At 42.4% G+C, this 14,596-nt stretch overlaps 1 protein-coding gene across 3 annotated transcripts in view; it reads left to right on the top strand.

Annotated features, from left to right (window-relative positions):
• ACACA (acetyl-CoA carboxylase alpha) overlaps window positions 1–14,596 on the top strand; it is a 932,629-nt gene that overhangs the window by 558,517 nt on the left and 359,516 nt on the right. For all 3 annotated transcript variants that reach the window (XM_044288111.1, XM_044288112.1, XM_044288113.1), the window contains exon 40: window positions 6,898–7,044. In XM_044288111.1, coding sequence (XP_044144046.1) covers window positions 6,898–7,044 — 147 coding nt within the window. The remainder of the gene's footprint in view (window positions 1–6,897; window positions 7,045–14,596) is intronic.

Genomic DNA, 14,596 nt, shown 5'->3' with positions numbered 1-14,596 from the left:
GCTATATCTGTAGTTGTAGTAAATAGTAACTTTCCTCTTCTGCTAGAACTTAGTTTAGCTGTAGTCTGTTTCTTACTTTATCTTTATCTGCAATCCTAGGAACGTCTTGTCCTGGCTTTGAGTACCTCAAGCTCTAGCTTCAGCTTGGATGAAGGCAATGTAAGCCCAGGAGGGGACAAGCAACGATGTAGTACTTCACAGGCAGGGCCTGTGGGCCTAGAATGGCAAACAGTCCTCTGCTAGCCAACACACAACCTTTCTCCTGGATTGGGTAGGCTAGACTCACTAACACTAACTTACTCCTCCATCTTTAAAGAGGGCTGGAAGGAACAAAGGTTCCTCTCCAGAGAAACTATCTCTGCGGAGATTGTCTGCCACCTGCCGGTGAACCAGGCACATTACACTTGAACATTACCTCTGCATAGGAATACATATACACAGTGAGAATGACATGATACAAATGTATTAGATGACACACACTCAGCTCATTGAAGGTAACAACAAGGTGCAAAATAGTGGTAATGGAACTCTGGGTCATTACACATACAGTCAGTGCTCTAAAATCAGGTGGTTTAAAGTTTTGGATCTATAAGTTTAGGGAGGACTTGTAACCTCTTCTGACATGTCTGTTTTTGTAACTAGTTGCATCCCCTTGTACTAAGTATTCTGGAGCATCTGTTGTGACTTTTTGTTGTGCCATTCCTTCATTATTCCTGATAGAAATTATGAATGGATTACAAGTAGTTTGCAATGAAGGTGCAAATGGGTGTGAATAGTTGGGGGGGGGGGGGTCTAAGTGTGATAGTTGGGGGTGTTAATGACAACATTGATTAGATATTATCAGACTATACAGGACACAACCCCAACTGGTAGCATCCATCTGGACCATCATTACAAACTGATAGTACTTCATTCATAACTTCTAACAGGAATAATAAAGGATTGGCACAACATAGTCATAGAATAGATGCTCCAGAATTATTACAGAGGGAATGCAAATAGTTGCTAAAACAAATATGGCAACTTTCACATATGCGCTTTAGCATTCTTGTTTTGAGATCTTGCCGAGGATCTCAAAACCAGGCCAAAACGGTTCAGTTTTGTCCACATGCAGTCTGACTGGGAAGAGATCTGTTCGCTATGCATCAGGATGCTTTCCGTTCCAGCAGCATTCCATTTTGTGACTAGACACAAAACAGATGCAAGGTGCAGTTTTGTGTCCAGTCATCAAAACGGAACAAACCGGATCCATCACAAAAAAACAATGTAAGTCAATAGTGACAGATCAGTTACCCATTGACTTTCATTGTATTTAGTGACGGATCATGTTTGTTCTGTTTTGATTTCACATAACTGCATCCTAATGAATCGGATGGATACTGATGTGTAAAATCAAAATGGATCTGTTTTGGTCAGGTTTTGAGATTCTCTGCCGGATGTTAAAACCTGAAACCAAAACGCAGATGTGAAACTAGCTTATGTTAGGAGAGGTTACAGGTTCACTTTAAAGGGACACTGACAGCCCCAATTAGCATATTTAGGTATATATACGTGAGTACAGGTCTTATAAAGTCTATTAAAATGATCTAAGTATCCCCCCTGTCCACCTTATAAGTACCAAAATATAAAGTTATATAACCTGCTTGTCCGGTCACCAATCTGCCCAAGGGGCGGCGTTTCATCACAAAATGCGCCCAGCCAGCCGCTCCTAACTGCCGTTCTGAAGCCCCGCCCAGCTCATCAATATTCACTTAGCTGGGCGGCGGCTACAACTCTCCGGACTCAAGTGCCCGGCGCATGCGCATAAAGCAGAGGCTGCAGCACTTGAGTCCGGAGAGTTGTAGCCGCCGCCCAGCTAAGTAAATATTGATGAGCTGGGCGGCGCTTCAGACTGGCAGTTGGGAGCGGCTGGCTGGGCGCATTTTGTGATGAAACGCCGCCCCTTGGGCAGATTGGTGACCGGACAAGCAGGTTATATAACTTTATATTTTGGTACTTATAAGGTGGACAGGGGGGATACTTAGATCATTTTAATAGACTTTATGAGACCTGTACTCACGTATATATACCTAAATATGCTAATTGGGCCTGTCAGTGTCCCTTTAAAGTTTAAATCAATATAGTCAAACTAAATATAGTCTACCTTCATGGATCACTTTTACTATTCAGTCCTAATTAGGGGTGAGTGAATTGCACTAAGGATCCAAGATCCAAAGTCGATTTGTTCCCCAACTTCGTTTAAATGCTTTGTTTAAATGTATGCGCTGCGCGGAGGCAAAAGTCTCACAAGACTTCGGTAAGGAACTTCGTGCTTCGATTGTACAACTTTAAAAACAGCAATTCAAAGTCTGTTTTGGATTGATAAAAAAAATAAAAAGTGTAAAAATAAAAAGTGCATTTTTTTTTAAATCAAATTTAAATAAATAAAATGAAAACATTAAAATAAACTACACATAATTAGTATTGCTGGGTCCATAACAACTTGATCAATAAAAGGATCATGTTACTAATCCCGTCTGGTGAACGCCGTAAAAAAATCTTAATAAAAATTATGACTAAATTGCTGTTTTTGTCACCTCACCGCCAAATTTTTTTAATAAAATGTGATAAAAAAATCATATGTACCCCAATACTAAGGCCCATCCCCCAAAAAACAAGCTACATTGGTGAAAAAAATGTAAATGTTGTGGATGTTAGTATATGGCAATGCAAAATATAATTTTTGTTAATACAGAAGTGGTTTTATACTGAAAAAGTAGTAAAACATAAAAAAATCTATATGAATTTGGTATCACCATAACCATATCAACCCACAGAATAAAATGATCAAATCATATATACTTCGTTAAGATCCCTATAAAAATAAGCCTAGAAATAAACAAACAGAATTGCAATTTTTGCTACCTCACCTCCCAAAAATAGTACAAAAGAAGACACATCAAAAAGATATGTACACTCAAATTATACCAATAAACTGCAGCCAGTCCCACAAAAAACAAGCCCTCACACAGCTTAACAAAAATTTTTTAATGTTATGGCCTCTAAAAACAATTTCATCAAATTCCATGTTAGAAAATACTGATGCCTCTTTTTCCTTCTGAATGCTGCTGTTTCCCCAAACAGAAGTTTGACCACATATGGGGTTTTACCATATTCAGGAAAATGCATAACAAATTGTGTTTTTTTTTTTTTTTCCTGTTCACCTCTTTTGGGGCTTAAAGGGAACCTGTTAGCGGGATTTTGGGTATAGAGCTGAGGACATGTATTGCTAGATGGCCTCTAGCACTTCCGCAATACCCAGTCCCCATATCTCTCTGTGGTTTTATTGTGTAAAAAAACAGAGTTGATACATATGCAAATTAACATAAGAGTCATATCTTACTTGGGTAAGAGTCAAGCTCTGACTCATCTCAGGTTAATTTGCATATGTATATTTTTACACAATAAAAGTAGCACAGAGCTATGGGGACTGGGTATTGCGGATGTGCTAGTGGCCATCTAACAGCCCATGTCCTCAGCTCTATACACAAAATCCCGGTGACAGGTTCCCTTTAAGCAACATTCTGTTGGAAATAAAATTTATTTTTTTATTTTCACAGCCAAGTGAAATTCTGTGAAATGTTTGTTGGGTCAGTGTATTCACTTCACTCCTCAAGGAATTGATCGAGGGGTGCAGTTTCCAAAATGGGTTCATTTTTTTGGAGTTTCCTTTCTAGCGGTCTTCAAATGTGACATTGCACCCAAAAACCATTCCAGCAATATCTGCTCTCAAAAAACAATATTGCGCAGCTTTCCTGCCGTGTGCCCTTACAGCAGCTTAGGACCACATATGGGGTGTGTCTGTAAACTGCAAAATCCAGGAAACACATATTGAGGTTTGTTTTGCTGTTAACCCTTGCTGTGTTACAGGAAAAAATTATTAAAATAAAAAATCTGCACAAATTTTTTAAATAATTTCACCTCCATTTTGCTTTAATTACTGTGGAAGACCTAAATGGTTAACAAAGTTGAAACACCTGTTTTGAATAAATTGAGGTATGTAGTTACTAAAATGCATACATTTTTAAGTGTTTTCTATTATGTAAGCCACTTCTTACATAATTGGAATTATGGAATTTGTCCTTAAAAACAGTTTTGAAAATTTTCTTGAAAATATAAAAAATTGCTTCCAAAATTCAAAGCCTTCTAACACCCTAAAAAATATAAAATGACATTACCAAAATTATGTCATAAGGTAGAAATATGGGAAATGTTAATAACCACCTAAGGCCTCATGCACACGACCGTTGTGTGCATCCGTGGCCGTTGTGCCGTTTTCCGTTTTTTTTCACGGACCCATTGACTTTCAATGGGTCCGTGGAAAAATCGGAAAATGCACCGTTTGGCAGCCGCATCCGTGAGCCGTGTTTCCTGGCCGTGAAAAAAATATGACCTGTCCTATTTTTTTCACGGCCAACGGTTCACGGGCCCATTCAAGTCAATGGGTCCGTGAAAGAACACGGATGCACACAAGATTGGCATCCGTGTCCGTGATCCGTGGCCGTAGGTTTTAGTTTCATACAGACGGATCCGAAGATCCGTCTGCATAAAAGCTTTTTCAGAGCTGAGTTTTCACTTCGTGAACACTCAGATCCGACAGTATATTCTATCACAGAGGCGTTCCCATGGTGATGGGACGCTACTAGTTAGAATACACTACAAACTGTGTACAAGACTGCCCCCTGCTGCCTGGCAGCACCCGATCTCTTACAGGGGGATATGATAGTACAATTAACCCCATCAGGTGCGGCACCTGAAGGGGTTAATTGTACTATCATATCCCCCTGTAAGAGATCAGGGCTGCCAGGCAGCAGGGGGCAGACCCCCCCCTCCCCAGTTTGAATATCATTGTGCGGCACCCCCCCTCCCCTGTTGTTAACTCGTTGGTGGCCAGTGTGCGCACCCCCCTCCCTCCCTCTATTGTTTTAATACATTGGGGCCAGTGTGCGCGCGCCCCCCCAACCCCCCCCCTCCCTCCCTCTATTGTTTTAATACATTGGGGCCAGTGTGCGCACCCCCCCAACCCCCCCCCCCTCCCTCCCTCTATTGTAATAATAGCATTGGGGCCAGTGTGCGCACCCCCCCCCCCCCCATCATCGGTGGCAGCGGAGTAGAAGATTTTCATACTTACCTGGCTGCTGGCTGCTGCGATGTCTGCGTCCGGCCGGGAGCTCCTCCTACTGGTAAGTGACAGCAATGCGCCGCACAGACCTGTCACTTACCAGTAGGAGGAGCTCCCGGCCGGACACAGAGATCGCAGCAGCCAGCAGCCAGGTAAGTATGAATCTTCTACTCCGCTGGCACCGATGATCGGGGGGGGGGGGGGGCACACTGGCCCCAATGCTATTATTACAATAGAGGGAGGGAGGGGGGGGTTGGGGGGGCTTGCACACTGGCCCCAATGCTATTATTACAATAGAGGGAGGGAGGGGGGGGGGTTGGGGGGGGCGCGCACACTGGCCCCAATGCTATTATTACAATAGAGGGAGGGAGGGGGGTGCGCACACTGGCCACCAACGAGTTAACAACAGGGGAGGGGGGGCCCACTGGCCACCAATGAGTTAAAAACGGGGGGGGGGAGGTCTGCCCCCTGCTGCCTGGCAGCACCTGCCAGGCAGCAGGGGGCAGTCATGTACACAGTTTTTTTGTATATTCTAACCTGAAGCGTCTCCATCACCATGGGAACGCCTCTGTGTTAGAATATACTGTCGGAAATGAGTTTCACGATGTAGCTCATATCCGACAGTATATTCTAACATAGAGGCGTTCCCATGGTGATGGGGGCGCTACAAGTTAAAATATACCATCGGATTGGAGAAAACTCCAATCCGATGGTATAAAAGAACTCCAGACTTTACATTGAAAGTCAATGGGGACGGATCCGTTTGAAATGGCACCATATTGTGTCAACATCAAACGGATCCGTCCCCATTGACTTGCATTGTAATTCAGGACGGATCCGTTTGGCTCCGCACGGCCAGGCGGACACCAAAATGACTTTTTTTTTCATGTCCGTGGATCCTCCAAAAATCAAGGAAGACCCACGGACGGAAAAACGGTCACGGATCACGGACCCACGGACCCCGTTTTTGCGGGCCGTGAAAAAAAACTGTCGTGTGCATGAGGCCTAACTGTTATGCCCGAGCTCAACTTGGGCTGTAGTGCATTTTGAGTTGTGCGACAACAAGATTTAGTGCAGACACATAAAAAATCTACATTAACAAATTTTTGGGAGGGTTTTTCCAATTTTAATGTGACTGTTAGGAGGATTAGGCCCCTTGCAGACAAGTGTGTGTCACGCTGCAAGTCCGCAGAGCAGCCCCCTGCCTGAACTGCCGGGTTCGCATAGTATTCTATTGATTTATGATGCTATGTAACCCTTACAGTTCTGGAATGTATTAGATGACACATAATGCTGTCACGGTTATCCAATACATTCTAGACCTCTAAGGGTTATATAGCATCATAAATCAATATAACGCTATGAGACCTCGTCACTGCTAGAAGTTCAGGATGGGAGCTGCGCTGCAGACTCGCATCGTGACACACGTTCGTCTGCAAGGGGCCTAAGAACTATTTTGCGAGGAATCACTATTTGTCTTAAAATCAGAGAAATTCAAATTTCAGAAATTGCTATTTTTTTATGCATAAAGGTAAATCATATCAACTAAATTCACCACTCACATGAATGTGTCATGAGAAAACATTCTTAGAATGGCTTGGATCATTAAAAGCATTCCAGAGGTATTACCAGATAAAGTGACACATGTCGGATTTGAAAAATGGGGCTTCAGCATTTGGTCCAAACTGGCTTTTGCGGAAAAGGGTTAATACTAGTATATGTTTATTTACACACAGGCTTTAATCAAGCTTTGGGAGTCAATGGATGCAAGTGCCTATATTCCAAAATGTCCCCTGCCTTCTGATGTTCTAATTTATACTGAGCTTGTGCTGGATGACCAGGGTCAGTTGGTACACCTGAACAGGCTGCCCGGGGGAAATGAGGTAATTATTTGCATTTCTTTTATATTTCAAAGTTTTTTTATTTTGTTTACATATTAATTTTTGTTTTCTTTATTATAATCAAGGTAAAAAAAGAAATGACCTTTTAACTTTCATAACAGTTCATATACATATCAAATTAATTTTAATAAAATCCACTTGAAATCCACGTTAATCAACATGAAATACACATCCATTATTTGAAGAATAATGACCACATCATCCCAAAATATTTATGAGCAGACATACTGTACCTGATCCATGGAGTCCAAATTTTATCAAATTTGTGAAATGTTATCTAAAAGCTTATGCACACGAATGTATTTTTTCTCTGCATCTGATCTGCACTTTTTGCGAGTCAGATGCGGACCCATTCACTCCAATGTAGTCGAAAAAGATGTGGACCACACACCGCGTGCTGTCCGTATCCGTATGTCCGTTCCGTGGTGTCCACGAAAATATAGAGCATGTCCTATTCTTATCCTTCTTATCCGCATTACGGACAAGGATAGGACTATTCTATTATGGCCCGGACGTTACGTTTTGCAAAATGCATCTCAAAGCAGGCTACTATTGCATGCATGACCCTTAAAGAAATAACAGCCTTTGTGATTGAGCTATAGTAATGTGGGCAACCAGGAACATATAAAAAAAAAATCATTTTGCAGCACAGCACAGTGAATTTCGTCAAAGGAAATGTCTTGACAGCTTGATCTGTAGCTCTTATCTCTACATTTCTGATTTCATAGACACTCATTTAAGCTGAATCCCTATTAAATTTATAATAATTTGCTTAAAGGGATTATACCATAATTGATTAAAAAAAAAATGAAAAATCAGACATCATATAGTACATGGCAATACCTTTGTAACAAAGCTAGAACCAGCCCTTTAGGTTTGAAGATCTCCATATTGACTGCTCCAATTGTTCTGCTAGATTATCTTTAGCCTGCCAGCTCAGGGGACATGTCCTTTGGAGATGAATTATTAGAATGGTCGTCCCACATTTCATTATGACTGAGATATATCAACTATGTGCTATATTTTTTTGGGACAGGAACAGTGAAGCAATTTGAGGATTTTGTAAAGAAATAAATGATGTTCTTGGACTAAGGCTACTTTCACACTTGTGTTCGGGGCTCCGCTTGTGAGTTCCGCTTAAAGGCTCTCACAAGCGGCCCGAACGCATCCGTTCAGCCCTAATACAATCTAAGTGGATGCGGATCCGCTCAGAATGCATCAGTCTGGCGGCGTTTGGCCTCCGCTCAGCAGGCGGACACCCGAACGCTGCTTGCAGCGTTCGGGTGTCCGCCTGGCCGTGCGGAGGCAAACAAATCCGTCCAGACTTACAATGTAAGTCAATGGGGACGGATCCGTTTGAATTTGACACTATATGGCTCAATTTTCAAACGGATCCGTCCCCCATTGACTTTCAATGTAAAGTCTGGACGGATCCGTCTGCAGCTACTTTCACACTTAGAATTTTTTCTACAATATAATGCAGACGGATCCATTCTGAACGGATCCCATCATCTGCATTATATGAGCGGATCCGTCTGGGCAGACCCCAGACGGATCCGCTCTGAACGCAAGTGTGAAAGTAGCCTTAACTATCATTAAGACGGACGATGGCAAAATTAACACTAGATGTAAGAAAATGAGGGGCACTCCGTATAAGGGAACAGGAGACGATAATTAGCGGTACAAATTTAATATCGCATCAGATCATCATACATAAAACCATATAATAAAATATAATATAACAGTGAAGGCAGGGTCCTGAACAACTGATGATATTTCAAGGGTCCATGAGACACTATCCACCTTGTAATCAGTCTCAACAGGTAAGAATGGCCTGAATGCCGTTCCCAAGATGTGTACTTCAAGTGTATCAAAAGGAGGTGCAAGATGTCAACACTGTCCAGTTTGAAACATCCAGAATCAAGCAATACTTCTGTCAAATCCTGAACAGAGTTGCTCTTTGGATCTAATCACACAGTAGCAGCCGAGATCTCTTACCCTCTGTATCCACTCCGTTCACATGGAGACTCGAGGTAGCGGCCGAGTATAGCTGACGCGGCGTCCCACGTGGTGTAGAGATTGAACGTGACGTCTCACGTGACTCACCAGCTAGAGTTATTGTAGCGTATTCCTGTAGCGCTTAGCGAACACCACTTCTGTACCGGACTGGCTATGCAGATCACCCCGACCGACGTAATCACTTTGCGGTCACTCGTAGTACTTGGGGGAAAAGGCTCACTGTCCCAACTTGCCCAAACCCGTTTCAGGGTATACACCCCTTCCTCAGCTGGTGAGTCACGTGAGACGTCACGTTCAGACTCTACACCACGTGGGACGCCGCGTCAGCTATACTTGGCCGCTACCTCGAGTCTCCATGTGAGCGGAGTGGATACAGAGGGTAAGAGATCTCGGCTGCTACTGTGTGATTAGATCCGAAGAGCAACTCTGTTCAGGACTTGACAGAAGTATTGCTTGATTCTGGATGTTTCAAACTGGACAGTGTTGACATCTTGCACCTCCTTTTGATACACTTGAAGTACACATCTTGGGAACGGCATTCAGGCCATTCTTACCTGTTGAGACTGATTACAAGGTGGATAGTGTCTCATGGACCCTTGAAATATCATCAGTTGTTCAGGACCCTGCCTTCACTGTTATATTATATTTTATTATATTTTATTGTATGGTTTTATGTATGATGATCTGATGCGATATTAAATTAGTACTGCTAATTATCGTCTCCTGTTCCCTTATACGGAGTGCCCCTCATTTTCTTACATCTATACTTTTTACCTTTCGTGCGGTCTGGGTGGACCGAGAGGTGAGCACCCTGTCCATTCAGGACATAGGGTGAGCCGCTGATTTGTATTTTTTGCAAAATTAACACTAGCCTCTTCCGCAAAAAGACAGCCACAAACAGCCTATTACATTGGGACAGCTGCCATCCTCTCCCTCTGAAAAGAGGGATTCCGAAGGGGCAGTACCTTCGTGTACGCTGCAACTGTTCCTCCATTGCGGATTTTAATTTGCAAGCCAGGGACTTGGCGAATAGGTTTCTTAAACGTGGATACCCACATAAAACTATTGCATCGGCATATCAACACTCATTGGCATGCACACGTGAATCTCTTTTAAATCCCAGAGATAAACAATCAGACAATGAGCAGATTCATTTAATAGCAATGTTTGATGCAGCCAATGGAGCAATTCTGGATATTCTGCGCAGACACTGGAGTGTCTTAAAAATGGACAAGGGTGTTAAACGTCTGGTTGGTGATTAACCAGCTATCGCCTACCGCAGAGGACGCAATTTAAAGGACCGTTTAGTTCACAGTTTTTTTCAGACGTCAAGCTCTATCACATGGTTGAATAATCCAAGGCACTTTCAGATGTAGTGGTTGTGTGGCATGTGAATTTATTAAATTGGGTGCCACTTTTGTGAGCACAGCCACAGCTAAATCTTTCAATATTCGGTGCTTTGTTACCTGTAGATCCTCTGGCCTAGTCTATCTGTCTACCTGCATATGCAGCCTACAGTTTGTCGGCAAAACGATTCCCGAATTGTGACGTAGAATTGGGGAACACATAAATGACATCAAGAAAGTTGCCGACACCCCCAATTGCACGTCATATTAATTAATATCATGCTGGCGATGTGCGTTCTATTTCCTTTCAAGTAATAGAAATTGTGAGACCGTCCCCAAGAGGTAGAAACTATGACCAACGTGTCCTTCAGAAAGAAGCCTAATGGACTTTCAGATTGAATACAGTTTGTCCATTGGGACTTAACGATCATATCTCCTATGCTTGTTTTATCAATAGCCTTTTTTACGTATAAGGTATCTACATTGCACCCTATAGGATGATGTTTGATACTCCATATTGATCATGGATAGGTTCAATATCCTTGTTTTACTCTGGTGTACATTCAATACCCTCAATCCAAGATTCAACTGTTGCTTGTCGGATTATGTTTAATCTTGGTAAAGGTATCCCATTTCTCGGATTTTCATCTATGGTTTATTTTCTTTTAATCGTACAATGGTCAGAAATCCTATACTTACACCATGCACTGTACAGTTTGTGATTGGTGGTTTTTGATATTCGAGAAGATGTATATCTGTATCCTCTGTGGATACAGTGTTTGTACCTCTGCTTTATAGCATTGCGCTCCCTTATGGCCTTTGAGTGGTGATCAGTAGTGCCGATATATTATTACTGTTACTGCTAGTTTTGCTGTCCTCTGTCCCTGTCTGCTGGCCACACTGTTACCTGCCTATTTGTCCCTGTTCCGATGTATTCACTGCCGGTGCATGAGGGACTTAAAGTGCGCCGTCTCTTGTTCCCTCCTTCTAGTGTCTCATTGGCTGTTCGTCCTCCACCCGCCCTGATGGGTGTGTCTCACCTCCTTTTATATTTTGGCGGTTTCTGCAGCCGCTCACGGCCGCCACAGTGCAGATATGCTGTCACACTACACCAGTGTCGCAGTGTTTGCTGATGTTTATACACTACAAGCTCTTTTTGCTTGCTTAAAAATTGCTCCTGATGATTCTAATATGATGAGACGCGTTGAGCGTTAAATACAGCACATGGGAGCGGTAGTTAGTGGAGGGCAGGAGGCTTAGAGGTCTGAGAGTATTTGAAGCGGTAATAAATAATCACCACTCACAACATCACATTATAAGGGTCATACTCCTTAGCTGGCAGATATCTATCAGTAATGATAGACCGACCAAACGGTCTTTCACACCTAACTAACCCAGGACACAGTTACCTCCGACCTTCTAATAATCATTTTAATTGTTGCACTTTGTATTCGACCTGGCAATCACCAATCGAGTCGACACATTAGGCAACAATTTTCTGTGTTTATTTGTATGTGTGTTGACACAATCCCCTATTTTTAATAGCTTTAATGAAGTTTATTCGTTTTAGTGCCTCACCATTCTGTGATATTATAACATGTCCTTTCTGTTGCGGTTCTCCCCCTGTAACTGCCACAGCTTCTAACAGAACATATGGTTGGTGGCAGTTGAAGATTCAAACTGAGCATGTTCGACCAACTCAGTGAGATGGAAAAGAACATACAACAGGTGGTGCTATACAGATACATTTTATTCAATAGCTCACTGGTTTTACTGAATTTTATTTGCATGCAATTACAAAAGCATTCAGCTCCGGGTGCTGGTTTGAAAAATGTAGAATGTTCTGTGACACAACCCCTTTAAATGAGTGTTTATGAGCAGAGGTTCAATACCGGAAAACAAAGCTTCAGTTTTGTACTAATGCATTCTGAATGGAAAGCATTCCGTTCAGTATTCATCAGGATGTCTTAAGTTCAGTCACTTTTACAGTAATTGGCTGGAGAAAGTACCGCAGCCGACAATATTTTCCGATAAAATGTATTAATGTCGGATCCGGTACCAAGTGTTCCGGAAAAACGGACCCGGTTTTCCGGTCTGCGCACGCACAGACCTTTAAAAATGTAAAAAAATAAAAATAAATACCAGATCCGGCTCCGGTATTTCAATGTATTTGTCAAACGGATCTGCATCCGGATCTGGAAACAAATGGTATCCGTTTGAACACAGATTGCCGGATTCCTCTAATGCTAGTTTGAAAGTACCTTTAGCCCACAATGAGTGCATTATTTAAAAAAGCTTACTAATGTGTCTTGGTTCTTAACCCCTTAAGGACACAGCCCTGTTTCACCTTAAGGACCAGGCCATTTTTTGCAAATCTGACCATTGTCACTTTAAGTGCTGATAACTTTAAAACGCTTTTACTTACCCAGGCCGTTCTGAGATTATTTTTTCGTCACATATTGTGCTTCATAACACTGCTAAAATTGGGCCGAAAAAGTTAATTTTTTTGCATAAACAAATATCTAATTTACCAAAAATTTGGAAAAATTAGCAAATGTCAAAGTTTCAGTTTCTCTACTTCTGTAATACATAGTAATACCCCCAACATTGTGATGACTTTACATTCCCCATATGTCTACTTCATGTTTGTTGTTCAATTATTTTATTAAAGTTGAAAACGTAACAACATGTGCAAGTACATTGGGGGAATCCAAACACACTTTACAATATTAGGGCCACACACCCTGACTGAAGATACCAGCACAAATTACTAAGCCCCCGGCACAGAATATTTCCCAAAAACCTGCGCATAGACATGTAAACAAGACAGACTGGTTAGACAAACTCAAATGGTACACACACGACACATAAGGGTAAAGACAAACAACAAGGTATCCCCCATGAAATCAGACACAGTCATCCTGAGTAACCGGAGAGGTACTGGCCCGCTCCAGCCAATCAGAGAACTCCTGAGACCCCTTGAATAGAAACCATGGCGTCCACAATTTCTGATCCATTCCTACATCTTCAGCAATCAATTCCTCCATTCTGCGTATATTCTCGAACGTCTCTAACCATTCCCCCTCCTTTGGAACATCCTGAGACTTCCAGTGCCTCGGCACCACCAAACGAGCTGCCTGTACAAAAATTTTTAGGAGGCCCTTCTTGGCTACCTGAATGGAACCGGCAAACATCGATAGAAGAGCTTCCTCCGGAGTCCATTCGGCTGTCACGCCCGTCACACGATTGTACAACTCGTTTAGAGCAGATCAAAAGGGAACAATTTTCTGGCACTGCCACCATACAGGTCCTTCTAAAAAAATTAGCATATTGTGATAAAGTTCATTATTTTCTGTAATGTACTGATAAACATTAGACTTTCATATATTTTAGATTCATTACACACAACTGAAGTAGTTCAAGCCTTTTATTGTTTTAATATTGATAATTTTGGCATACAGCTCATGAAAACCCCAAATTCCTTTCTAAAAAAGTTAGCATATCATGAAAAGGTTCTCTAAACGAGCTATTAACCTAATCATCTGAATCAACTAATTAACTCTAAACACCTGCAAAATATTCCTGAGGCTTTTAAAAACTCCCAGCCTGGTTCATTACTCAAAACCGCAATCATGGGTAAGACTGCCGACCTGACTGCTGTCCAGAAGGCCATCATTGACACCCTCAAGCAAGAGGGTAAGACACAGAAAGAAATTTCTAAACGAATAGGCTGTTCCCAGAGTGCTGTATCAAGGCACCTCAGTGGGAAGTTTGTGGGAAGGAAAAAGTGTGGCAGAAAACGAGAAGAGGTGACCGGACCCTGAGGAAGATTGTGGAGAAGGACCGATTCCAGACCTTGGGGGACCTGCGGAAGCAGTGGACTGAGTCTGGAGTAGAAACATCCAGAGCCACCGTGTACAGGCATGTGCAGGAAATGGGCTACAGGTGCCGCATTCCCCAGGTCAAGCCACTTTTGAACCAGAAACAGCTGCAGAAGCGCCTGACCTGGGCTACAGAGAAGCAGCACTGGACTGTTGCTCAGTGGTCCAAAGTACTTTTTTCGGATGAAAGCTAATTTTGCATGTCATTCGGAAATCAAGGTGCCAGAGTCTGGAGGAAGACTGGGGAGAAGGAAATGCTAAAATGACTGAAGTCCAGTGTCAAGTACC

Source organism: Bufo gargarizans, chromosome 3 (assembly GCF_014858855.1).
Source record: "Bufo gargarizans isolate SCDJY-AF-19 chromosome 3, ASM1485885v1, whole genome shotgun sequence".
NCBI lineage: Eukaryota > Metazoa > Chordata > Amphibia > Anura > Bufonidae > Bufo > Bufo gargarizans.
Note: the sequence above shows the minus strand (reverse complement) of the source record. Positions and strands in the feature narration are given on the sequence as shown.